At 40.5% G+C, this 26,029-nt stretch overlaps 1 protein-coding gene and 1 long non-coding RNA gene across 3 annotated transcripts; one reads left to right on the forward strand and one right to left on the reverse strand.

Moving 5' to 3' along the window:
• Positions 1 to 786: 786 nt before the first annotated feature.
• On the reverse strand, positions 787 to 5,774 carry LOC122205403 (procathepsin L). Of its 2 annotated transcripts, none has more exons than XM_042913767.1 (8): positions 5,522 to 5,774; positions 4,400 to 4,536; positions 3,977 to 4,099; positions 3,726 to 3,872; positions 3,320 to 3,544; positions 2,707 to 2,872; positions 1,938 to 2,052; positions 787 to 1,181 (listed from the first exon to the last, which is right to left on the reverse strand). In XM_042913767.1, the coding sequence occupies exons 2-8, from the start codon at positions 4,523 to 4,525 to the stop codon at positions 1,082 to 1,084; spliced, it is 1,002 nt and encodes a 333-aa protein (XP_042769701.1). In that variant the 5' UTR covers positions 4,526 to 4,536; positions 5,522 to 5,774; the 3' UTR covers positions 787 to 1,081. The 2 variants fall into 2 exon arrangements, with proteins under 2 accessions (XP_042769701.1, XP_042769702.1); XM_042913768.1 differs by having other exon boundaries at positions 5,662 to 5,773.
• Positions 5,775 to 5,908: 134 nt separating this feature from the next.
• LOC122205404 lies at positions 5,909 to 20,492 on the forward strand. Its single transcript, XR_006196036.1, has 3 exons — positions 5,909 to 5,954; positions 19,779 to 19,979; positions 20,443 to 20,492. It is a non-coding gene; the product is annotated as an uncharacterized LOC122205404 (long non-coding RNA).
• Positions 20,493 to 26,029: the final 5,537 nt, after the last annotated feature.

Consider the following 26,029-nt stretch of genomic DNA (forward strand, 5'->3'; position numbering starts at 1 on the left):
TTGTCTTATTTGTATTTACTACCTGTACAACCATATGCTTAGGCTGTTTTTTTCCCTTCCAAGTTTAGTTTTAATTCAGAGATTACGTAGCTAGCTAAGCCCCCAATTTTGACCCAGTGATCTTCCTAGGCCAGAAGCCTATTTTTGTAGTCTACACTCATCTCTTGTGGATCTTTAACACATTTTTCCAGTTACTATCAAACATGAGAGACTTGTTCATCATAGACATTAAATATACTTTTACTAACACTAGGCAACAAATGAGGCTTTTCCTAGAAGAGTTATGTGAAAGCCATCAGAGACTTGGCAGAACAAAGATAAAAGACTTGGTAATCCAGAATCTGGTCCTTATTCAACTGCAAAGTAGTCACATGGTCTTTACCAGCAATTCAAGGAGATGCTTCAGTAACTGGCTCTGAGACTTTTTTCCCATAACCTTACTAGGTTTTAACCATCTTGAGTCAAAGGAAGAGGATCTCCTTTTCTAGTGTCTAAAACCTAAGATCTTAATGTCTTCTCACTTTCCTAAAGAGTGAATTGTTAAATTATTAAAACAATTTACCTTTGCCCTTCCAGATTGTTATGTTTTGCTAGATTCAGGGTTGGGTCAACACAGCCAATAGGCAGCTGACATAAAATCTGCATATTTGTTAATTAGAAAATCTTGAGAACCACCCAGCATCCTTCTAATGCACCACTGGCATATCCAGTTATATCTTTATAGCCCAATTAGATTTTATAACTACACAAAAAGTTAATGCATTGAAAACAGAGAAGTTCCACCTCTACATGTTGAGTTAAAATTTATTTTAAAAGGTAAAGTTTTATATATCCTTTGAAAAAATGAAAATTCAAAAGTCTTAGAATTAAGTAATGAGTCTTCAACATTATAAAGCTATTTATAACAGCAATTAAGGTAGTGGTAAAGTTTTACCCTTATAAAAATGTCACAGAATTCAAATCACAACTTGGATCTTCAATGATTCAAGTGTCTTATGTTACATAAGGGTTTGGTCAGTTTTAAGATAAAAATTCCTCCAGATATGCTGTCCTTAAGTCCTCTGATACCCCATCCACCAGCTTACACAGTGGGATAGCTGGCTGCCGTAGCAATTCCACAGTGGTTGTTCTGGTCTTTGGCCATTTTTACATAGCCACTCCAGCCCCATTCTGGACCCCAACTGAAAAAAAGAAGAAGTTTTTTGTTTTATACAAAGTATCAAGTACATATTAGCTTCATTAGTAATAGCTAATACTTAAAATAGGGCTTTCCACATATCAGGTGCTATCAAGCACTATTCTAAGTGCTATTACATATATTGGTAAGTATATCAATTCCCACAGGTCCTTAACTTTTTAAGATAGGAAACTGAGGCAGGGCTAGGATTCCAATGTAGCAGTTTGTTTCTGCAGGCTATCTTATACCCCCTCTCAAAGAACTTTAGCAGTGAAAATGGATCCAGATGACCTCAAAGCCTCTGGGAATTGGGAAGTAGAATAAAATGGCAGGGCAACAAATGGTAACAGGAAGGACATACAGAGCCCACTGGACTCTTAGAAAATCCTTCAGAGTTAAAAGAGTCAGCAGTTGTTTCTGCTCAGTATACCTTGTTGAAAAACTGGACACAAAAAAGGAAACCAGCCTTTAACCTTACAGGTGCAAAATCCTTTATCTAAACTCTTGGGGCCAGATGTGTTTCTGAATAAAGTTTTCAAAATTTGGAAATGCAATGTTATAAATATGTAATAATAAGTCCAACAAGCTTGCTACAGAATCCTGTAATCAAACATCAGTACATTTTACCCTTATAAAAAATGTCAAGAGTGTTCACTCTAAGTTCTGGGATTTCAAAATGAGTTTTGGATTTGAAATCAAATACTGATTCCAAACAAGCACTCCCTTTTCAATTTAATATATAACATTTGGAGTTTTATACCTGTTCTTGACAATCCAAAATTTTTTACTTGAATCCGTTTCTTCAAAGCCATAGCCAACTACAAGAACACCATGATCCAGGTTTTCGCTGCTGCAGTCTGGATCATAATAAATGCCTAGAGGAGTAAAATTTGGGGTGAGAAGCTTCAATTGACACATGACAGTAACTCACCCTATCTACCACGGTTAAGAGACATCTCAAAATTCAATGAAATGCCATTAGTAAATTACATATAAAGCTTAAATATTTACCAAAAATAGTTATGGTAACTAATAAACTCAACTCACTAGAAATCAACAAAATTCCACTAAACCCAAAATATTTTCTATTCGAAAAGGATTTCCAATAATAAGATCTAGTTATCAAGGCTAAGACGATTTAGCTACTTCTACTAATATTACTTAGCATAATCCTTTCTACTTCTAAAATGCCAACTAAGGAAACAGCACATTATAAAATAACACTTGAGCCACAGGGTTCTTTACAGTTCAATAGTAAACATTATTTGGAAAAAAGGTCCAACAACTGGAGAATACTTACATCAATTATTTGTATTTGCAAAATTACACAGCCATTTAAAAACACTTAAGGAGAGCTTGTCATGAGAAAATGTCTAAAATATGTCAAATGGAAACATCACTATATTAAATGCACACACTCAAAATTCTAGTCTTGGAAAGCAGGACTCCAAACCTAACACCAAACAATTATGGTTGTGTTTTCCAATTTTGCCTGCCTGAACTTCTATAATAAAAATACAAACACCTACCTGATTTATAGAACTGGAACGACTGATGGCCTGCATCAATAGCAACAGAGATGGGCCCCACAGTTGCCACTGCCTTCATCAGGGCCTTCTCCCACTGAGGGATGTCCACAAAGCCGGTGTCATTGGCAGCAGAACACTCAGGCTTGTAGTTACAGGGCTCTGAGTCCTTTTAAAGGTAAATGGGAAAGAAACTTGATCACTACCATCCACACCTCCAGTTCTAGGACCTCAAGACTCAGCAGTTTGCAGCTTAATGATTTCCAAGTCAGCTTTGTTGTGAGTTAATAGCCAAATGTTTCTGATTTGAAATTGAAAACTTAGCAGATGTTATCTTCAGTGAAACCCCTTAGGCCTACTTGTCCATAAGAAATTTTTCACTATGCAGAAATTATGTGCAGAATGGTGTATAAAAAGCCTCCAAGTTACACAGAATTAAGGACAGCTATGTGCTAACCATCTAATCAGAGAACGTGTGCTAAGGCTGATAATTTATAGTGACAGTTCTGTCAGTTTGCATCTAAAATGTGAATGCTGAGTAAAGTGTCTGTTATCTTTGAAAATGTTCAGCTTTCAAAAGCTGAGCTGGAATAACAAGATAAGGAGCTCCATTTACCCTTCCAAGATACGGATAAGACTCCTCTGTGTCCAGGCCTCCGTTGTCCTTAACATACTGGAAGGCATTATCCATTAGGCCACCATTGCAGCCCTCATTGCCTTGAGGCTGAGAGCAGTCCACCAGGTTCTGCTCACTCAATGAAACAAGTTTGCCAGTTTTCTGGAACATCTGTCCTTCAAGAGCACCAGTTGCACTAAAAGCCCAACAAGAACCACACTGACCCTGAAAATAAAAAAGTTATCAGTTTATAAGATAAATACAAAGATTCACAATAACCCATATACCCGAATATTCTTAAAACAAAACAAAACAAAACAAACAAACTCCACTGTCTACCAAAGCAAGGACACTAATTCCTTTTTGGCTTTATTCTTGGAAGGAGATCTGCTAAATATTATCATACCTGATTCTTCACAGGAGTTACATAGCCTTTCTCTCTCCAATCCACAGATTTGGGGATCTCAGCAAATACAGGTTCTTGGAACACTTTCCCTTTCTTGTGCTTCTGGTTTTGAAAGCCATTCATCACCTGCCTGAATTCTTCATTGGTCTTTAAGGAAAAGTAAGTAAAATGTTGAAAAGGCAAGAGGTTATTTTGATAAAGTACAGAGGACAGGAAGCACAAAAAGCACAGCAATCCACGCTGACACTCACCATGTCACCAAAAGCATTCATTGCCATTGTGAAGCCATGTTTCCCTTGGCTATATTCTCGGTTATGCAGTTCAATCATTTTTATATTCTTCTCCCACACTGCTCTCCTCCATCCTTCTTCATTCTAGAGGCAAATATATAACTTACCATCTTTATTCCTACTTAAAACCAGCCCATCTTCACCTAGTGGATTTGCAGACAGGGAAAAAAGCCATCGCCCAGGATGGCTTATATTTCTGGGAGCTGTTCTCTAGCAACCACACAACAGGAATTATGCCCCATATTGTGCTCAATAATGGGTGCCATGAAGTTATTGCCTTGGTGAAAGCTGACTTCTACATGCTACTCTCTGGCTATAAACTCCCAACGGCAAGGGACTCTTTCTCTTTGGGGGTCCCTTTGGACAGTTTCATATGTTACCTACCATGCCATATAATCTCTTGTGTGTTGCCTTCCACTCGTACCATTGTGCATTTAAACTCTGATCGAATTTTGAAGCAGCTGAGGCTATTCCCAAGCAAAGGGCAGTCAGGAAGAGTGAAGGATTCATGTTTCAAAAACCTAGAAAGGAAAATGAGGTCAGTATTTGATGAGACCAATCCTTTAAAAAAGCCATCCTATTTTCTCCTGAGATGTTGTAGAGTAAAAACATTTAAAGTGCCTTCGCAAATATTTACAGGTTCCTGGAAGAAGGCTAAGGATGTGGGTGGAGAAAAACAGGCCAAGGACTTGGAGGTATATGATTCAACCATCAAAATTAAAAACAGGCTGACAAGTGCTATAGGAATTGAAACAGACTTCATTGTAATTGTGCAATGATAATTTAGGTTTTGATCAGAGTTTCAGAATCTTAAGGCAACTAAGAAGCTGTTGGTCCAAGTTCTTTACTGAAAATACCGAGGTGACCCAGGAAATCTTATTTATCAGAACACCTGATCCCAAGTAGGGACAGGGATCCCCAGGGGTTAGGTAGCCACCTCACATCTTTCTTTTGACAAATATACAGCAAGGGGTGAGACATGCTTCTTGAATTGAAAGCTTTCTGAAAGACCTTCCCAGAAGGTGGGCAGGATTGCACCAGTGCTCTGCTGTCCCCACATTTGGTCTCTGCCGCCAGCACCGCCATTAACTACCCCCAAACTGAGGAAGAAATTACGAGGCACGAGGGCATCCAGAGCCCCAGTTCCCGACCGGGACAGGGCCACGATCTCCCGGAGTTCAGAGAACCTTCTCGGGCCTGGCCCAAAGGGACACTGCAGGCGGGGCCAGGCCGAAGGCTCTCCGCCCCGCTCGCCTCCCTCAGCTTCCAGACGATGTTCACAGACCCAGGTAGAGGGAGCGCCGGGCCCCGCAGCCCTTGCGGAGGTCAGCCTGCCCTGTACCTCCTGGCCAGGCCCAGTCCCGTGGGGGCCCGGCTGCCAGACCTGTGCCCGCAACGGCCCTGAGACGGACCGACTCCTGCACAGCCTAGGACCTCTCCGTGGTCTCAGTGTCGCCCTGGGTTCCCCGAACCGCCCTGCCCCCACTTCCCATCTTCAAGGCTTACAGGATACAGGCAGCGTCGGCTCAGCCTCACCAACTCCAGGCAAGCAGATGTTTTTATTCCCGCGGGTCGCGCCCGACACTTGCCCGTGCCCTGGGGTGAATCCCCTCCTCCAGTACCGGTCCCCAGACCAAGAAGCTGACCTACGGCGTCCACAGCTGCGCAGGCGCACTCCACAGACACACACAACCCTTCCCAGATCGCCGAGGCCGGGGATTGTGGCCCAGCTGCTCCTGACTCAGCCTTTAAGGCCTCGGGAATTCTGCACGCCCGACCCGCCCTTACTTACGGTCTGCTCGCGCCGCGATTGGCTGCGCCGGCCTGTGGGCGGGGCCTCCAGGCTTGGGACTCCCAGAGCGTGACGCGGCTCAGTCTCAACTTGTCCCAGGACTGCTGGGCCCTGCGTCTGTGCGCTCCGGACATCGCTGAGGAGGGGGTGAGGCACCTCACTGGGGACCCGGATCAACTTACTACCCCGAATTCATGAGATCGGCGGGTGGTCGTACTGGAGCCCCTAGCGCGTCGCTTTGCGGGTCCTTAGGTGCTGAAGTTTTTGGTTAAAATCTCTCGGAGGACTGAGAACGGGATATTCTAGTCCAGTGGTTCCTGTTTATTCCAGGCAAAAATGGGGCGGGTGGAGGATGCAGAGCCCACAGACAGATTTGTTATCAGTGTTTCAGGATGGGATGCCTCTGGGTTTTGGAAGAATCTGGAGCGGACTGGAAATCCCCAAAATATGGGACGCAGTGGGCAAGACCTAGTCCTTGGAAGGAAAGGGGATGGACTGGATGGGTGTACAGAGGTATGGCCATTTCGTAATGCTTCTCTTCTGTTCCCGCCCCCCCCCCCCCCCCCCCCCCGCTCCCTTACCTCTCGAGCCATTCACAAAACCAATAGAAAGGAATTACTTACAGGAAAAAAAAAATGGTTTCATAAAAAGGGGAAAAGTGGTTGAGAAGGGTGGAAACTTATTTACTTAAACTCTGCATTAGGGATTGATTGTTAGGTCTTACTCAGTATCCAAAGTGCTTCTCTTGAGATATAAGCAATATACATACTTTAGTAACACTTAACGTGGTTATGCACTTTGAAGAAGTGTTTCCGTTGGAGAACAAATAGATATAAATATATTTGTGTGTGTGTGTGTATATGTGTGTGTATATATACAGACTCTTGAACACCATGGTTGTTAGGGGCAACAACTCCCCTTGCAGGTGAAAATCTGCATTATAACTTTTCAACAGCCAAAACCTTAGCTACTAATTAGCTGCCGGTTACCAGAAGCCTTACCAGTATTATGAAAGTTGACTAACACATATATTGTATGTTGTATGTGTTATATATTATGTATTCTTATAGTAAGCTAGAAAAAAGAAAATGTTACTAAGAAAATCACAAGGAAGAGAAAATACATTTATAGTACTGTAATGTATTAATCAAAAGAAATTTGGGTGTAAGTGAACACATTTCAAACCCTGTCAAGGGTTAACTGTATATAGAGATTTAAGGAAATCAGAAATGTTTCTAAGAGTTTCTTTTTTAATTGCAGAAGGAGCATATTTATTGTAGAAAATATATTAAATTTTTTTTTAAATTTTTATTTATTTTTAGAGCACAAGTGGGGGAGGGGCAGAGAGAAAGGGAGTCACAGAATCTGAAGCAGGCTCTACACTCTGAGCTGTCAGCACAGAGCTGGTTGCGGGCCTTTATCTCACAGTGAGATCATGACCTGAGCAGAAGTCAGACACTTAGCTGACTGACCCCCCCTGGTGCCCCAAGAAAACATATTTTAGAAAATGAACACCCTTGTCCTTTTCCCCATAACTCCTTCCTCTCTCTCTCTCTTTCTATATCTATATCTATATAGATAGATAGATATGTATATAGATATATATAGATAGATCTATCTATATATAGGTATAGATCTATCTATAGATCTATAGATCTATCTATATGTTTTATGGAGTCATAGTGCATGTCGATTTGTACTTAGTTAAAATTAAATTGATAACTTTGATAGAAACACAATCAGACAAGTATTTCTAAAAGTCAACTTATTGAAGATTTCATTTTATATCCTTTGAAGTAGAATCGTTTTCCTCTTGCACACAGCTGGGAGTCCAAAGTTCTCACATGGTTACAAAAGTGTATTGCATATGGCTGAACTTTCATTTTGTTTTATGCTTAAAAAAAAAAAATTAATCATGGTGGTCAACACAAGCATCCACATGTGGAAGTAAAGGAAGACCACCCACATGATAACTTGCTACAAAAAGGAGACCATTCAAAAGAAGCCAGGGTGAGGAAAAGCTTTACAAGGACAAAACAGGGAGACTTCTGTAAGAGGAAGCCGGAAAAGGAATAACTAGAAATGGAACATCTTATGTGGTTGGTTTGGGGAGAATATTTGGATTTTTTTGGTTTGTCCTGGGTTGGAAGTGGAGGCAAAAATAGATTGATAGCCATTGAGCAAGTAAGGCCTGACTATTCCAAAATGGTTGCTGGAGAAGTTTCTTTTGTGGGTTAGAGTTCTTTGTCATGTAAAGTTTGGCCTTTGTTTGCTTGTTTACTCAGTCTATCACAAGAGATCTAAATTATTCTAACACGTGGGTTTTACAGTTGCCTTGGGGGTCACAGCTCCAAAGGATTGCACAGGTGGAAAAACCTGCTACTGCTTGACTTCCTCCTGCACCTTAGGCAATAGCCTGAATGGGAGGCTGCCTGGCAGGTGCTGCTCCAAAGAATGACATCACCTTTGTTTCTTGGAATGTGATACAACCTCACATTGTAGGGGAAATCGTCTCTCTAGCAAATATGCTCAAAACCTAAACTTAAATAAAAAATGTATATATTTAGGAGAAATATAGGAGAAAATCTTTTAACCAAGAGAGTAGAAGATATTATTGCTCCAACTCATGACATCTACATATACATAATCTGTAAAATAAAGTATCGCAGGAATGTGTATTACTAACCATTGTGTTCTTTTTCTTCATATTCTATTGCTATTCCTTTGCCAAATAACTTAGATGAGTACTAGTATTAAAATAGTTACATTTTAGTCAAGCAACCAAGACTTAGCTCTGCCTTTAATAAAATTCAGTTGGCAGAATTTTCCAATTCCTATTTAAAATTCATTCTCTGTGAAAGTATATTCTCATGTGCATGTCCAGATTTCTTTTGCTCACTGGTAAAACAAGGTATAATTCTATACCTCATCTCTGGAAGTTTTAAACCATAGAGGAATAAATAAATCCAATGTGAGGGTATTCAAGACCCTGAGGCCACTTAACACCTCTCCCCAAAATAACAACCTCTCCAATTTGTTTAAATTTCAATGAGCCAAGACTTACTTTTAAACACATTACGTAACAGGCAACTGTTAATTTGTAAAGTGGTTTATTATAATTAATAATTTTATGGAAAAAAGCCTGTTTATGATTGGATGTTTATATGAAGCGACTTATGAAATTATTTTTTTGAGCTACTATAACCTTGCTTTTCCTATAAGGTTAAACAGTCAGCCAATTTGTTAAATAAATCAATTAACAAGAATTAATTAAACTCTTAGTTGGTGCTCATTGTCTTCTGGTGTAGTTTATGCATTTACTTAGATACGTTCTACATGTAACTTCACTAACAGCTTTACTGAAACTCAGCCTTTCCATTTTAAAATCTGAGATTAACTACAGTAATCTTTTCTTTAAGTTTATTTATTTATTTTGAGAGAGAACACACACGTGAGTGGGGGAGGGGGAGAGAGAGAGAGAGAGAGAGAGAGAGAGAGAGAGAGGGAGAGAGAGAATCCTAAGCAGGCTCCACTCTCGGCATGCAGCCTGTCACGGGGCTTGATCTCACGAACCTTGAGATCATGACATGAGCAGAAGCCAAGAATCAGACGCTTAACTGATTGAGCCACCCAGGTTCCCCTAACTACAGTAATCTTGATTTTACAACATATGAGCATAGCCTACTATCATTTAAATAACATGGCGAAACTTCTTGGTCCAGTAGGTACCAAAAGAGCTGGCTTGTGGGATTTTCCCTATTGCCAAAACTATAATCCACAAACTCTCCTTTGGCTCCCAGAGGATCTCTTCCTCAAATCTGAAGAGTCTTTTCATGAAACAAGATGTATTAGTTTCTTACAGCTTCTGTAACAAATTCCCACAAACTTCGTGGCTTAAAACAATAGGAATTTGTTCTCTCACAGTTAGTGGAGGACAGAAGTCCAAAATCAGTATCACTTGGGCTGAAAACCAGGTATCATAGAGCTGTGCTTCCTCTTGAGGCTTTAGGGAAAACATGTTCTTCTCTTCCAGCTTTTGGTGGCTTTAGTCACTCCTTGGTTTGTGGCACATCACCCCAATCTCTGCCTCTGTGGTCACATTGCTTTCTCCTCTTTTGTCTGTGTCAAATTTCCCTCCCCTTCCCTCTTATAAGAACCCTTGTGATTACATTTAGAGCTCATCCAGATAATCCAGGATATCCCTCCCCAAATCCTTAATCACATTTGCAAACTCTTTGCCATGTGAGGTAGCATTGATGGGTTCCAAGAATTAAGATCTGATGTCTTTGGGGGACCATTATTTAGTCAACTGCAACATGGCATAAATAAAAACTAATTTCTTGGGGTGCTTGGTGGCTCAGTTGCCACATCAGTTGGGCATTCAGCTTTTGATTTTGGCTCAAGTCATGATACCAGAGTTGTGGGATCAAGCCCCACTTTAGGCTCTGTGCTGAGCATGAAGACTGCTTAAGATTCTCTCTCTCTCTTCCTTTGCCCCTCTCCCCAGCTTGTGCTGTCTCTCTAAAAATAAATAAATAAGTACATACATACATACATACATACATACTAATTTTCTTGACAAGGCTGATCACAACTTGTGTTTAACATCTTTAGGCTTACTTGACTAGGACAATCAGGCCCTAAACTCTATGCGAACTTCCCACTCTGTAACTTTGCTGATGTCCCTGACTACAGACATTTCCTGCCTTGACTGTTAGTGCAATCAATGTTTGACATAGCTTTTTAAATTTCAAGACTCCCACACAGTTTTTATTACCTCTTCCTTGCCCCATCCCTCCTTACTCGTTCCACAGCCACCCATCATTTCAGGGTCTCTGCATATAAAAGCATTGCTTATCCATCCCTTCCTGAAGACATTTCTGGTTTTAGACTTTGAGCATATTCCTATGGCAATTGTCCCCATTAATAAAGTCTTTCCTTACAAATGTACATTCTTGCATTTTTCCCCCTGACACCCTACATCATTATGGTAAGTGGTCAAGACAGAAAAGACCTCTGTACTGTTAAGAGTCAGCTTGCACATGCATGTGCCAGGGGTTTGTTCCACAGGAAAAGCATCTTCATATGAGAGGACTCATTACTCCTGGAAATTAAAGCATTATTAGAAAGGTCTTGCGATGATGATGATTGTGATGATGATAATGATGATGGTAACCACGATGAGGATACTAACAGCTAGATAACACTTAGGTGCCAGGCATCATACCGAGCATCTTCTAGCTTCTCCATCATTTACTCGTCACAACAACCCTGTTATAGCAGTTCTCAAACTTGAGAGACCATCTGAATTACCTGGGGGCTTGTGAGAACTGATTGGTGACCTCCAACCCCCGAGTTTCTGATGCAGTGAGTCTGCAGTGGGGTTTGAGAATTTGCTTTTCTAACAAGTTCCCAAGCAATGCTGATGCTACTGGTTAGGGGACCCACTCTGAGAACCCCTGCCTGAGGAGATAGGTGCTATTGTACACCCCATTTTATAGATGGGGATGGTCATGGCAGGGGGTATACAAAATCAAGGGTGGCGTGGGTTCCTCTCTGGAGTGAAGAAAGAACTTAAATGTACTTTAGGTCACCAGGGCTTAGAAAAGGAAGCTGGGCTTTGGGGACTTTGCCCTCCTCCCTAAGCCCCAGTCCCCATTACCTATTTGGCAAACTGGACTCTGGGTTCCAGATGCAGCAAGAGAAATGAAATGTGCACACCAAGGCCATAGCGAGATACAGTGCTAAAGCTCCCCAGGGCCAGGCTCTCCACTTGGACTTCAATGTAGGCTTACCTTGCATCAGGCTGAGAGGAGGGGAGACAGGTGAGCCATGCAGAAGGCATTGCTGCCCTTATTGGGCTGGGCCCCCACATCTTCCTGCTCCACCAACTTCCAGGAAGGTGTTTTGCCCTGTGCCTCCTAGGTGTTTCCTTGCTTGATCATTTCTTGGAGACAAAAACTGTACCTTAGCTATGGTCAATTCATTAGCAGATTTTAAGCCTACTTCTGATGACAATGCTGATGACTCATGGTTTTGGGAAGCTCAGGTATTAAAAAAGTGAGGTTCATTCATTCACCAATCCTAAAAACACATACATAAAGCTTTCTTTAAAAAAGATTTGAGACCATAAAAAGGAAATAAAACTATACAATCAAGCATCCCCAATTCCCTATATGATCCTGTCAAAAACCAAAAACCAAAACCAGAAGCTTTGGTAATTTTGCTGAGTCACTGACTCCACTCTGGTGGTTTATGTTTATTTTCTCTTTTGTCTTGTGTTCCCTCTCTGCCCTTGCTTATCAACCACCTACCACCCAATGATTGCTGCCTCCCTATCTTGATTTCATTGTCCTCAAAGCAGACCTATAACTATGGTCTCAAGTACATCTAAACTTTATCCTCAAATCCATAGCATCCACTGAAGAACCCAGATTTCATTTTTGAGAACTAACCCTTTGAATAAGGAATCTGATTTTTCTTCAAGATTGCTGCTAACATGGTCAGATGAAATAGCATGTAAGAGTTCAGTATAGAATAGATGGTTCTGATTCAACAAAGCACTACTGCTTCTTTTTTAAAAATTTATTTATTTCGAGAGAGAGCGAGCGAGCACAAGCAGGGGAGGGGCAGAGAGAGAGTGAGAGAGAGAATCCTAAGCCAGCTCCAAGCTGTCAGCACAGAGCCCAACATGAGTTTCGATCCCATGAACTGTGAGATCGTGTACTGAGCCAAAATCAAGAGCCGGATGCTTAAACGACTGAGCCACCCAGACACCCTAACAACTACTTATGTTATGTTATGTTATGTTATGTTATGTTATGTTATGTTATGTTATGTTATGTTATGTTGTTATGTTATGTTATGTTATTTTCTTTATTTTATTTTATTATTATTTTTTACAACTACTCCTTTTAAATGCATTTTATTATTAATAGAATCCTGTGCCCAGATGGTGTTCTTCCACTCTAGGAGGATAAATCAGGCACATTGCAGAATGCACAAGTCTCCTCAGGTTGTAGCTCCCATGCACTTTGAATTGTAAGGCTTGGAGTCTGGTGTCCTGACTGATTGAATGTTTCCTTGCCCATCATCCCAGGTTTCTCATCCAGGGAGCAAGATCACACAAGGTGGCCATTCCAAAGCGAATTAGCATCTACATTGTGGATATGGCATGTGTGTTTTATAAATCCACTCACTCCTTTTCACAGTACCCTCTTGCATTTGCCTAGTTTGTACATTTCCATGGGCTCAGTGTAGAAGTGACACTTGATGTGTCAAGTGATGGTTTGCATGACTGTGGAAAGTAAGTGGAATTTGACTGAAAAAAAATTGGGAAGTGGTAAAAGAAGAGTTTTTCCTCCAAGTTCAAAGAGGGAAATGGAACTAAATGAAAATTTGAATGACATGAGAAAGTGTTTTAGTTATATCAGGAGGACAAGCAAAACTAAGTTACACGTCTTGTCTCCCCAACAAAAGTGTCTCAAGGGACAGAGACTTTGTTTTATAGTTGATGTCCCCAGAGTGTGATAGATATCACTGCAAATGTAAATATCACTGCAAAATGGCAATCTGTGGGCCAAGAGAAGAATTGTTGCCAATTTGGCTTAGCTCCCTGGGGACTATTGCACTTGACCCAGAGTTTAGTGGGTCTTAGGTGTACTTAGGAAACTTCTCTTGCTCCCAGGACACAGAATCCTAGATCCTCCTCACTGTCCTTGAGATGCTTAGAAATGCCACAAGGAGCTTAGAACTACCTCAATCCTTAGAGAGTTCCCAAGACAGAAACTGGCCATCAAAAGTCTCTTAAGGCCTCAACACTCCATCCTTAGGGTGGATTCTAGAACTCTGTTGGAGTCCACCAGGGTAGTGCAAGAGGTCCCTGTGGGTGACTTCTTGTGATGTAGCCAAGTGGCTACCATGGCCTGCCTGATCCTGGGGAGTGGAGACCCTTTTCTGCTGTTTCTTTCCTTGGTGAAACCTAGTGGGACACTGAGGAGAAAAATAAGTAGTTTGGGGTGCATGAGAGAAATGGTAAAAATAAGCATGAAGGGAAGAATCATATTAATTGTTTATTGATTTCCAAGAATATGAGAATAATAATAAAGTCATTTGGTGTAATATTGTTGCATTTCCCCCTATTGAGAACTTAGAAGATCTAGACATTGCACTTAACAGGCAATGAAACCTTTCTGTAAGCACAATGGGGACTTGACATCTAAAAACGGATGATTTGGTCATTTTGCCCAATTTATGAAAGGGGAGAAAGTTGTGGAATTAACTGAATTTCATTTCTGTTTTATCTTTTTGGATTTGGAAAAGCAATGAAAAACCATTAATGTTTTTTTCTTTATTATTTTGGTTGAGGTAGAGGAGAGAGCTGATAAATAAGGATGTTTGCTGGAAATACTAAACTTTAATAACTAAAAATAAAGAATATCCCAGAGCTTCTATTTTAAAACCTTTTGATGTTACAACCATATCTGTATTAAAACAGTCAATGGAAAAATGACAGACCAATAAAAGCAACAATTTCCAGTACTTCTGGACACAATTTACTACCTGATTGCCCTGTCTTTGTACTGCAGATAACTCCAATCTTACCTTTGATAGGCATAAACCTTGCACAAATAATTTACCCTCTCCAAGCCTTGGTTTCACCTATTATAAAATGTGGATAATACTAATGACATCATGAGGTTGTATTAAAAACTAAATGAGATAATATGAGTGTTGATATAAGCAGCCATTTATAGAATTTCTGCTTTACAAATTGCAATATCTTTGAGAAGTAACATTCAATCCAATTGCAGCAAAAACTATTCTTATTGAGATATTGTATACTGATCGTGCTTATAGCTTTGGCCATTCTTACATATCTAGAATCCTCTTGTAAAGCATTAGAGAAGTTTGTAACTTGAGTCAGGGAATCATAAAACCATGGGAGCTGGCATCCTTCCTATTCTGGATGATCCTCTGTCAGAGGAGATCCTCCGGATGATCCTTGTCCTTGGAAGCTCTCCCCTCCAGGGATTCACTTGGACTTATGAATGCATTTGAAATCCTCTAAGAACAACGATAGAATTGTAAAATATATTTTATTTGAAGAAAAGTGGTAGGTGTGAGATGAAGGTCTTGAGGAATTGAGGCTCAGCATTGGCTGAGAGCGCCAGGCCTGAGCCAAGAGTGACATGAAAGACTGGCCCTTGCCCTTACTGCTAGCTCTCTAGCCAGGCCTGTGAGATTGGGTGTCCTCTCTATTTCTTCCTTTGCAAATGACCTGCACTCTCTTCCTCCTAGGGTACTGTATAAGGTGTTGGAATGGGAAGGGCAGGGTAGCTTGGGATGACAGTACGATGGCTGGATTCAGGAAATGATGTTTTGGCATTCACTCTATGAATCTTTATGGAGTCCCTTTATGTCAGGTCCTGTTCTGAGGAATCAAGGATGCACAAACACTGATATATTCCCTGTGATGGAGGAGCTTACATCCAATGAAGTAGTAGGTATGAAGCAAATATTCCTGTTGGGTAATATGTGGACTTGTGCTTTCTTTCTTTGCCATTGACCTAAAAGTCTTGGCAGTTTCTCATTTTGTGGGACCCCAAGTAGTGAGGTTCCCATGTAATCATCCCATCCTCTTGATAGAGGGAGACTAAGAAAATATAGCAGCCTCCTCTTCTCCAGATCTCATCAGGAAAAAGAGTTCTGAACAACATGAAATAAAAGACATTGCAACCAAGGCTACACAGTGCCCTCTATCATGGATCAGATGTGTCTGGTTGATTCAGGTATTTCTGCCCTAACCATAGGATCCATTGTTTGTCACCTGGTTCAGCTCTAGCTCATTTGACTGTGACCTGCTGCCTGGTCTCAGTTTTGAAGGAGTCACCTCATTGCACCATTGACCCTAAGGCTGCCCTCCCAAAGACTCCCTCTGGTGACCTCACTATTAACCTTTGTAGGTCCTCCTGTGTACACAGAGAAAACAAGAGCTGATATTCTGATCTGAGAGGACAGTCAGTCAGTAGCATTTGGTGCAGCCTTTGAAGTTTTAACCAAAACACTGTCACTACCTTAGAGTTCTTTCTCAGGAGGCAAAATGTTCACCTGAACAGAATGGGCACAAAATCCATCTCCTGTCCACCACCAAAGCAATTGGCAAAATGTCTATGGCATCAAATAATACAAACTCTTCTATTTTAGATTTAATACTATAGCATAGATACCTTACCTTGATAACACATAGAGCATTCCAGTGTTCACCCATACTATAATGACCTAAACACTCTCCTTTTCTCTTATTTATGAGCATTTAGAATTTGTTTCTTTCATTTACAGACACTACTGCAATGAATATCCTCGCACATGTATCTGTATAGATGTGTGTAAATATTATAAAACTAACTTCTGGGGGCGCCTGTGTGACTCAGTCAGTGAAGTGTCTGACTCTTGATTTCGGCTCAGGTCTTGATCTCAGTATCATGAGATTGAACCGAATCCCAAGTAGGGCTCCAGGCTGGGCGTGGACCCTGCTTAAGATTCTCTCTCTCCCTCCCCTGCTTGCGTGGACATGTGCTCTCCCTCCCTCTTTCTCTCTCAAAAAAACAAACAAACAAAAAAACCCCAAAACCCCAAAAACCAAAAACTAACTTCTGAAAATGGAACTACTTGCTGAAAAAAGTGATTCCAATGTGTATTCCCTCCTGTAGCAAATGAAAATTTCCATTTCCTCAGAATTTGTAAACCATCTCATTTATAAGCAAAATGTCATCTAATTGCTGTTTTACAACATTGAGAACTCAGTGTGCAGAGACTTTACATACACAGTTGGAAGTGATTTAATTTATTCCTCACAACAATCATGTGAGGTAAGAATTGCTAACCATTTTACAATTGAAAAACGAAATATGAGGGGTGCCTGGGTGGCTCAGCCAGTTAAGTGTCCCACTGTTGATTTCGGCTCAGGTTGTGGTATCATGGTGTGTGAGTTCGAGCCCCATGTGGGGTTCTATGCTGATGGTGCATTACCTTCTTGGGATTCTCTCTCTGTGTCTCTCTCTCTGCCCCCCCCCCCAAAATAAATAAATACACACTTAAAAACAAAAAACACCACAAAATGTGAGATAGCTGTGTGCCCTTAGGCAAATGATTCAAACATTCTGTGCTTCCATTCCCATAGTAGAAAAATGGAGGTGGTAATATTGTTTTTATCTATTACATGAATGTGATGGTCAGTTTTATGTGCCAGTTTAGGCTCTAGTCCCCAGCTATTCAACTGAACACTAATCTAGATATTGCTATGCTGAAGAAAGTTCATATCAGTTGACTTTAAGTGAGGGAGATTACCCTAGATAGTCTGGTTGGTCCAGATGCAAGATCTTAAGAGCAGAGCTGAGTCCTTCTTAAGAAAAAAGATATCCCATCTGTGGACTTAGTTGTGCCTGAGAGTTCTAGCATGTTTTCCCTGATGGTCTGCCCCACAGATTTTGGACTTGCCTAACCAGCCCCGTAATCACATGAACTAATTCCTTCCAATAAAACTTACTATATTTACCTCTTACTGGTTCTGCCTCTCTGGTTGGACACAATGATGGTGTGTTAAAAATGAAAAGTACTATATAGCTGAAAGGTATTTTATGGGTACCTATGAATTGTGTGATGTCATGATACAATTACAGTTTAAATGTGCTGGGGGAGGATGGCAGGATAGAGATAAATCTGAAAAGACTGGGTGATGGGATGTGGTTCCACAACCAGCAGGATGTATCATTTTGAATAAGCGACATAATCTCTCTGCGGACCTTCATTTCCTCACTTATTTGACATAAAGGGAAGAAGTTATACCAGATGGTCTCTAAAGACTATTTCAAGGCAAAAAAGTCTAGAATTATGAGTTTGCTTTATATCCATAATTAGGCTTTAAAATATTTTTTTTAATGTCGGCTTTAAGATATCATTTATAAACAGTAAAATTTGTTAATTAAAAACATTTTTTAAAGTTTATTTTTTTATTTTGAGAGAGACAGAAACGTGTGAGTGGGGGAAGGGCAGAGAGAGAGGGAGAGAGAGAGAATCCCAAGCAGGCTCTGCACTGTCAGCACATAGCCTGATGTGGGGCTTGAACCTTGAAATTGTGAGATCATGACCTGAGCTGAAACTGAGAGTTAGACACTCAACTGACTGAGCCATCCAGGCACCCCAGATTTTGTCAATTTTAAGTGAACAGATGGACGACTTTTAACAAATGAACCCAGTAGTATAACCACCACATCATCCCACAAAGTTCCTTTCCTGCCCTTGCCATCCATCCCCTCCCCCAAGCTCGGTGCTTGGCATTCACTGCTTTCTGCCACTATAGCTTTGCCTTTATTGGAATTTCATATAAATGGACTCATACAGTCTGTATTCTTTTGTGTCTGGCTTTTTTCACTTAGCACAATGCTTTTGAGATTTATATCTTTGATTATCAGTGCATTTTGTTATAATTTCATATTGTTATTTGTATTTTTTCTGAAAAAACTGTTTATGTCCTTTGCCCATTTTCTATTGGGTCATTGATCTTTTCCTTATAAATGTATAGAAGTATATTTTTAAAAACTCAGTGAATAATTTGGAAGTTTATTTTTTCTAAAACTGCTTGAGTGTTTTCTCCTACCAAATGGCCCACTTGAAACTGATGGCCACTGATGCTTGCCATTCTTTCTCTGTCTGCCCCCTGGAGGCGCTGTCTCCTTTCCACCTGCCAGCTTGCTGAGGACATGCAAAGGCTGGCCTGTTTCTCACAGTGCCCAGTGGGGAAGCGGGGTCTTGGGAGGAAAAGGAGAGCACAGAGCACCTGCTTATACCCCTGCTCCTTGGCATCCATCTTGGAGTGGGTGGTTCCTGGCTGCAGAGGGACAGCCCAGCCCTGCTTGTGGTCCCTGAACCTGTGCTCCCAGCCCTAGGACCAGAGACCCTGCATGACCAAAACCTGGATTTGTTTGAACTTGCAGCCAAGCCTCCTTTTAGTCCTGTGCACTAGGATGTACCAAGGAGTGGGAGAGGGACTGTCCTCTTATCCCCTTCTGCTTCATTACCCACCACAAACACTCAGGAAACCTTCACAGGGCAGGGCATTCTCCCAAGTGGCCACTTCGAAATCCTTAGTGTAAAGGGAACCCTGTGCAGTTCTGTGGGGCTGGGAGAGCAAAGGGTGATGGGAAATCCACTGGGATAGACAAGGTCACTCCAGCCCCAGAGGCCACCTGGATGCCACCCCTATCTCTCCTCTTTCCCAGGTTGCCCCATCTTGTTGGGGTGCTGGGAAGAACCCACATCTCCCACGGTCCCACTCTGGGCAGCTAGAAGAAGGGCAAGCCTTGACCAACTGCACTGGGACGGTTGTGTGCCCAGCTTCCCAGAGAGATCATGTAGCCCATAGGGGTTAGGGTCTGTTGGGTGACATTGTGTGGGTGACTTCTGTTGGGTGACTTCAGATACACTTCCTGGCAAGTGAGCTATCCTGTACCAGCCTCGGTGCCTAAGCACCAAGCACTCAGTCCCTGGGGAAAATGCATCTTGTTTGCCAAACATCCCATTGGACACCCACTAAGGGCATACAACCTGCTTGTCAATTGGGGTTACCCTGTTTACTCCCCTAGTAAGCTTTCAGTGAGCTTCTCAGATAGGCACTACTAGATTTTGTTCTTCTGCTTTTTTATTTTGTCTCTATCTAGCACAAGAGGATATACAAGCAGCAAGGATAATTTAAAATGAGAATGGTGACAATGGTGAAAAATAGTCTTGGTTCAACTCTAGTGCCTACTTTGTCTCTAATTAAAGCTATTAACTGAAAACGTTTGTACAACAGTTCTCCTCTGATAATTTCAAGTGTGTTTGTGTTCCAGAGTTTTTTGTAGAGCTCTTTGAAATTCCCATGGCTTACCTACTGAATCTTCTTTGGAATCTTCAAATTCCCCAAATCTTTAGAGACTTGGTGGTCACTCACTGGCCAGAGGCATTGTAAAAGGATTCTGGAGATTTCAACTTTTCAGCAAAAGCCCTCCCAAATCTTTAGTCTGATTCTGGGATCCCCAAGGAGACTGGGAACCTTTCTCCAGATCTTTCCTGTGAAAGGACCATATGCTCCGTCCTCTGATGCAACACAAATAGCTACTGTGAAGCTCAGTGGTGAGTTTCAATGAGTTTATTCCACTATCTGTGACCCAGGTAGGCTTGGACTTACAGGTATGTTTGTGTTATGTTTCATATTCAGATGCACAGTTCCAACAGTATACTTTATAAATTGTACTCTTTGTCTTCCTTGTAATCTGTCAAGCACCAAGTATAGTGTCATCTCTGTGTGGATGCTCTACAAATGCTAATTGGTAGTGATCAGGATAATGATGTTGACAAATGACTCCATGAAACTGATGAATCATTTGGTGGAAGAGGCCTGGCACAGCAGTTATGTAATGTTGCTTCACCGAACAGGTAATGTTTCATACCTCAGAGCAACACAAAACATTTTGCCTGCCAGTGTTACTATTTCTAGTCAGAGCCAAAAAGGCATCTTGGGAGAGAGAAGAACTTTTGAATGACATTGACTCTGTAAGCAAACCTTAAAGAGATACTGCTGTTTCCTTTGGTGCAGGGTCGACCAAAACCTGGCTCCCGCATGAGTTGGCAATCAAACAAAAAGATGAAGCAAGAAGTTTGAATCAGCTAATAAAAATAAATAAACTAATTCATATGAGTATTAGCACTTCAGTCTCTAGTCTACCATTCATTCCATCCAGTGTATTTTAAAAAAAGTTTTTAATGTTTATTTATTTGTGTGAGAGAGAGACAGACAGAGCATGAGTCAGGGAGGGACAGAGAGAGAGAGGGAGATACAGAACCCGAAGCAGGCTCCAGGCTCTGAGCTGTCAGCACAGAGCCCGATGTGGACCTCAAACTCACAGACCGTGAGATCATGACCTGAGCTTAAGTTGAAAGCTTAACCAACTGAGCCACCTAGGCGCCCCAAGAATTCTTTTAATTGGAATGTATCTATAAAAACATAGATAAATACTAAAGAAGCAAATTCCTAATACTTGCTTCCTGGCAAATTCATAATTAGTTTCAGTTAATCTTTTATGCGTGTAGGTGAGGCCAAAAAAAAAAGTACTCATGTTTTCTAAAAAATTAAGTTTTTTCTTAATTTTTGAACAAAAATTAAGTCATAACCTTAACTTAAAATGTAAAACAAAAAGTGTAGTTAAATATTAGAATTTTGAACATAAGGGATTTTTTTTTTTTTTTTTTTTCTACAGAAGCCAAAATCTAGTACTTAGATGTATTTCTTTGGACAATCAGGCTCATCATTTTAGATCAGGGGTTGCAAATTCCTGGCCGAATCTGGCTCATAGACAGGTGTTATTCAGTTTGAATAATCATTAACACTTTACAAATGTGAAAACGTCACCACTCTCCAGTTATCAAAACCCTCACCAAACTCTACTGATTCCCCTTCAGCATTTATTTGCATTTTCCTGCAGGGTCCTCCAAAACATTTCAATTTGCAGCTATCTTAGATGACATTGATGTCTCCTTGCTTTTGCTACTCTGATGAAAACATTCTGAGTCAAGGAATTAGAGGGTAAACCCTGTTCCCACCATGGATTCCACATCATGGCCTGTCTTGTTCTGAGTATGAGCAAAAGGAGACAAAAATAGCAGAGGATGATTACCCTCTCATAATCAAAGAAGGGCAAATTGAAATAAACTATCTTTCTATTTTTAACCTTTCGGTTTTGCAAAAGTAAAAAGATTGATGATATTTAGGGTTGGGGAGAGTGTGGAGAAATGGAAATTTGCTGGTAATTGATGCAATTTTTCACCAAAAAAATGGAAATGTTTATAATTTTAAAAATGTACATACTATTTGCCTTAGCAAATCCACTTTTATCCTACAAAATAGTCACATAAATATGGAGATTACATATTTAACATTTTCAAAGACTTTAATTGTAGCACAGTTTGTAATAGCAAAAAAGCCCCCCCCCCCAAAAAAACGGAAACAACAAAACACAAAAAACCTGCAAATAAACTAAATGTTCATCAGTAGGGAAGTATTTAATTATGGTTACATATGATGGTTTATTTAAAAATTTTTTTAAAGGTTTTATTTATTTATCTTGAGAGAGAGAGAGTGGGGGAGGAGAGAGAGAGAGAGAGAGAGAGAGAGAGAGAGAGAGAGAGAGAGAGAATCCCAAGCAGGCTCCACGTTGTCAGTGCAGTGGGGCTTGAACTCATGTACCATGAGATTATGACTTGAGCCGAAGTCAGACGCTTAACTGACTGAGCCACCCAGGTGCCCCTACAAATGATGGTTTAAAAGAAGGAACGGGGGATGCCCGGGTGGCTCAGTTAAGTATCTGACTTTTGCTCAGATCACGATCTCACAGTTTGTGAGTTTGAGCCTCACATTGGACTCTGTGCTGACAGCTCAGAGCCTGGAGCCTGCTTCAGATTCTGTATCTCCCTCTTTCTCTGTCCCTCCCCACTCCTGCTCTGTCTCTCTCTCTCTCTCTCTCTCTCTCTCTCTCTCTCAAAAATAAATAATAAACTTTAAAAAAATAAATAAAAGAAAGAACTATATCTGTGTGTAATAGAAATGTATCAAGGATATGATATAACTCTAAGTGCAAAAAACAAACTTTAGAACACTTCACAATATGATTCTATTAAAAAAACAAAATAAGATAACTGTGTGTGTGTGTGTGTGTGTGTGTGTGTGTGTGTGTGTGTACTTTGACATGTAGATGTAGGTATATGCATAAAATCTGGAACAGTGGTACTCATCCTGAAGAGATTTGCCCTGCCCTCCCAGGGGACATTTGACAATGTCTGCAAATGTTTTTGAATTTCATGACTGAGGAAGGGTGCTACTGGCATCTAGTAGGTAGAGGCCAGGATGCTACTAAACACCTTACAGTGCATAGGGCGGTTCCTACAACAAAAAATTAACTGACTCAAAAAGTGAATAGTGAGGTTGAGAAACTCTGGTCCATGAAAATAGGTAGCAAACTATCTCTAGTAATGATAGGAGGATTAGGAGATTCTTTTTATATTATTTTGTATTTTGACGTATTATATATTTTTTTCAATGTATTCCTTTGAAATTAAAACAAATGAGAAATGCAGGGCCTTAGCTGGGACAGAATTACAGTTATAGGAAGGCCTTACACATTTTCATTCACAAAGATGGGCGGTCCACATCCAACAGTTGGGGAAATAAGCAATAATTAAAAAATTAAGGCAAAATAGTTATTTTAGGCAAAGAAGTATTTATCAGTAGATAATGAGTTTGCCCTCTCAGTACCGATTTTGTTCCATTTAGATAGATAGTTTCACACTTAGACAGCCAGTGCTTCCTTCCCCAGGATTACCTCTATAAAGCTCTCAGGTGCTATCTGTGCACATGCCCTCTCCTACATTGCACAGGACTGAGAAATTTCACACCCCCATTTGGCAGGGAGCTAAGGGCAGCCTCAGGTCAACAGTCACCAGGAACAGAAGCCCCAAGTCCCCTCAGCCCTTGTGGAACTGAGATTCTGCCAACAACCATGTGAGCATGAAAGCGAATTCTTTCCTGGCCAAGCCTGTCAGACAACAGAATTACAGCCTTAGGGGGGACCCTGGAGCAGAGGAACTGCTTAGCTGTGTCTAGACTCCTTCCGGGAAAAACTGTGAGATAAGGAATGTGTGTTTTGAGCCGCTAGGTTTGTGGTAATTTGTTATGTAGCAATAGGTAACTACTAAAGTCATGAAGTTTTACAACTTTTGACAGTGAGTCAGAGCCAAAGCAGTGACCAGTCACTGAATTTTCTTTCAACAGAGAGGGCACTGTACTGTCATTCCACTAGCCCAAGAGAATGCTGGACAAAATTCATGGGTTAAATGGAACCACAGGAAACAAAATCACCTCCATTACAGGTTAGGGCATTTAAGATGTATGTGTGTGATTGATATAAGCACTACCCTCAAGTGCATTTTCCCTCTAAAATCTTTTAATCTGGTTTGTAGTTGTTACCACAGACTATCACAGAGAACCCAGGACTGACTTATGGCCCACCCGGCTCCCTGTGGTGTCTAAAAGTTTCCAGGGGAACAGTGCCCTATAGAGAGGGAGCTTTTCTTACCTTTATGGAAAATAAGTTTCCAGAGAACTATATCTGTTGAAAGTATTTTGAGGTGAATCATGTCAGCCTGTTGACAGAAATACATAAAGCCTAATGTTTCAAGATTTCAGGAATGAGTATCATCAGGTAAAGAGTACTCTAAAAAAACTGATGTTCCCATGGCATGAGGACCTCCTGCACAGTTGTCACCTTCGAGAGTATCTTTTTTTAGCCCTAACTTTACCCTCTTCTTTTATATGAGCTATGATGTTATGTCAAACTCCTTTAAAGAAGACAGATCATTACTCTGATTTTTAATAACACTAATAAAATAGGTAACAGTGAGAATTCTTACTTTCTGATCACTTACTCTATGTCAGGCATTGTTTTCAGTGATTGGTGTAGATGACCTCAGAACATATTCCTTAAAAGAATGTGGTTAATAGTAATCATTACCATTTCACAGAGGAATAAACTGAGTTTTTTGGATGAAACATGACTTGCCCAAGATCAAGTAGCCATCTGGAAGGGGCAGGGAATAATAACCAAGCAATTTGGTTAGTTCATTGGTTAGTTCAGAATTGAATATCTCCCCACAAAATGACTCGCCTATATCATTTTTTAATTTTTTTTTTTTTTTCCAACATTTTTTTTTTTATTTATTTTTGGGACAGAGAGAGACAGAGCATGAACGGGGGAGGGGCAGAGAGAGAGGGAGACACAGAATCGGAAACAGGCTCCAGGCTCCGAGCCATCAGCCCAGAGCCTGACGCGGGGCTCGAACTCACGGACCGCGAGATCGTGACCTGGCTGAAGTCGGACGCTTAACCGACTGCGCCACCCAGGCGCCCCCCTATATCATTTTTTAAATCAGTCAATGTATAATTTACATACCATAATGTATATAATTTTCCATATACTTGGATGAGTTTTGAAAATTTATACAGCTGTGTAATCACCACCACGATCTATATTTAGACCTTTCCATCATCCTAAAATGTCCCCTGTTTCCCTACCTAGTCAATTCCCACCTCTACCCCCAGGCAACTGCTAATCTGTTTTCTATCCTTCTAGATTAGATTCATCTTTACTAGAATTTTTGTATAATCAGACTTACAGAGTTGTACTCACTTGTGTCTGGCCTTTTTCACTCAACATGATCTTTTAAGATTTATCAATACCGTTATGTGTATTAGTAGCTCCTTTTCATTGCTACATGCTACTCCTTTATATGGTTGTATATTTTATTCACTTAGGAGGCCAGCATTATCCTAATAACAAACCCAGACAAAGATATTTCAAGAAAATAAAACTAAAATCACCAAATCATTAAATCATCAATTCATTAATTCACCAAAATTCCTTGCGAATATATACAGGAATCCTCAGTGAGATATTAGTAAGTGGAATCCAGAAATACATAAAAAGGACAATATACGCTGATCACACTTTATTTTTTAGAGCAGTTTTAGGTTTACCACAAAGTTGAGCAGAAGTTATAGAGTTCCCATATAACCCCACCCCCACACATGTAAGCCTTCCCCGCTATCAACATCCTGCACCAGTGTGGTACTTTTGTTACAATCCATGGCCCTACATTGATACATCATTATCAGCCAAAGTCCATAGTTTACCTTAAGGTTCATTCTTGGTGTTGTATATTCTATGGGTTTTGAAAAAAAGGTAATGACATGTATTTACCATTGTAGTATCATACAGAATAGTTTCACTGACTTAAAATTCCTCTGTGCTCTATTTATTCATCCCTCTCTTCCTCCAACCCCCTGGCAACCACTGATCTTTTTTACTGTCTCCATAGTTTTGTCTTTTCCAGAATGTCACATAGTTGAGATCATACACTTCCAGAGCCTTTTTAGATTTTTTTTTTTTTCACTTAGTAATAGGAATTTAAGATTCCTCCATGTCTTTCCATGGCTTGATAGCTCATTTATTTTTAGTGCTGAATAATATTCCATTGTCTAGATGTACCACAACTTATTCATTTGCCTACTAAATAACATCTTGGTTGCTTCCAAGTTTTGGCATTATGAATAAAACTGCCATAAGTGTCCATGT

The sequence above is a fragment of the Panthera leo genome, chromosome D4 (genome assembly GCF_018350215.1).
Source record: "Panthera leo isolate Ple1 chromosome D4, P.leo_Ple1_pat1.1, whole genome shotgun sequence".
NCBI classification, from domain to species: domain Eukaryota; kingdom Metazoa; phylum Chordata; class Mammalia; order Carnivora; family Felidae; genus Panthera; species Panthera leo.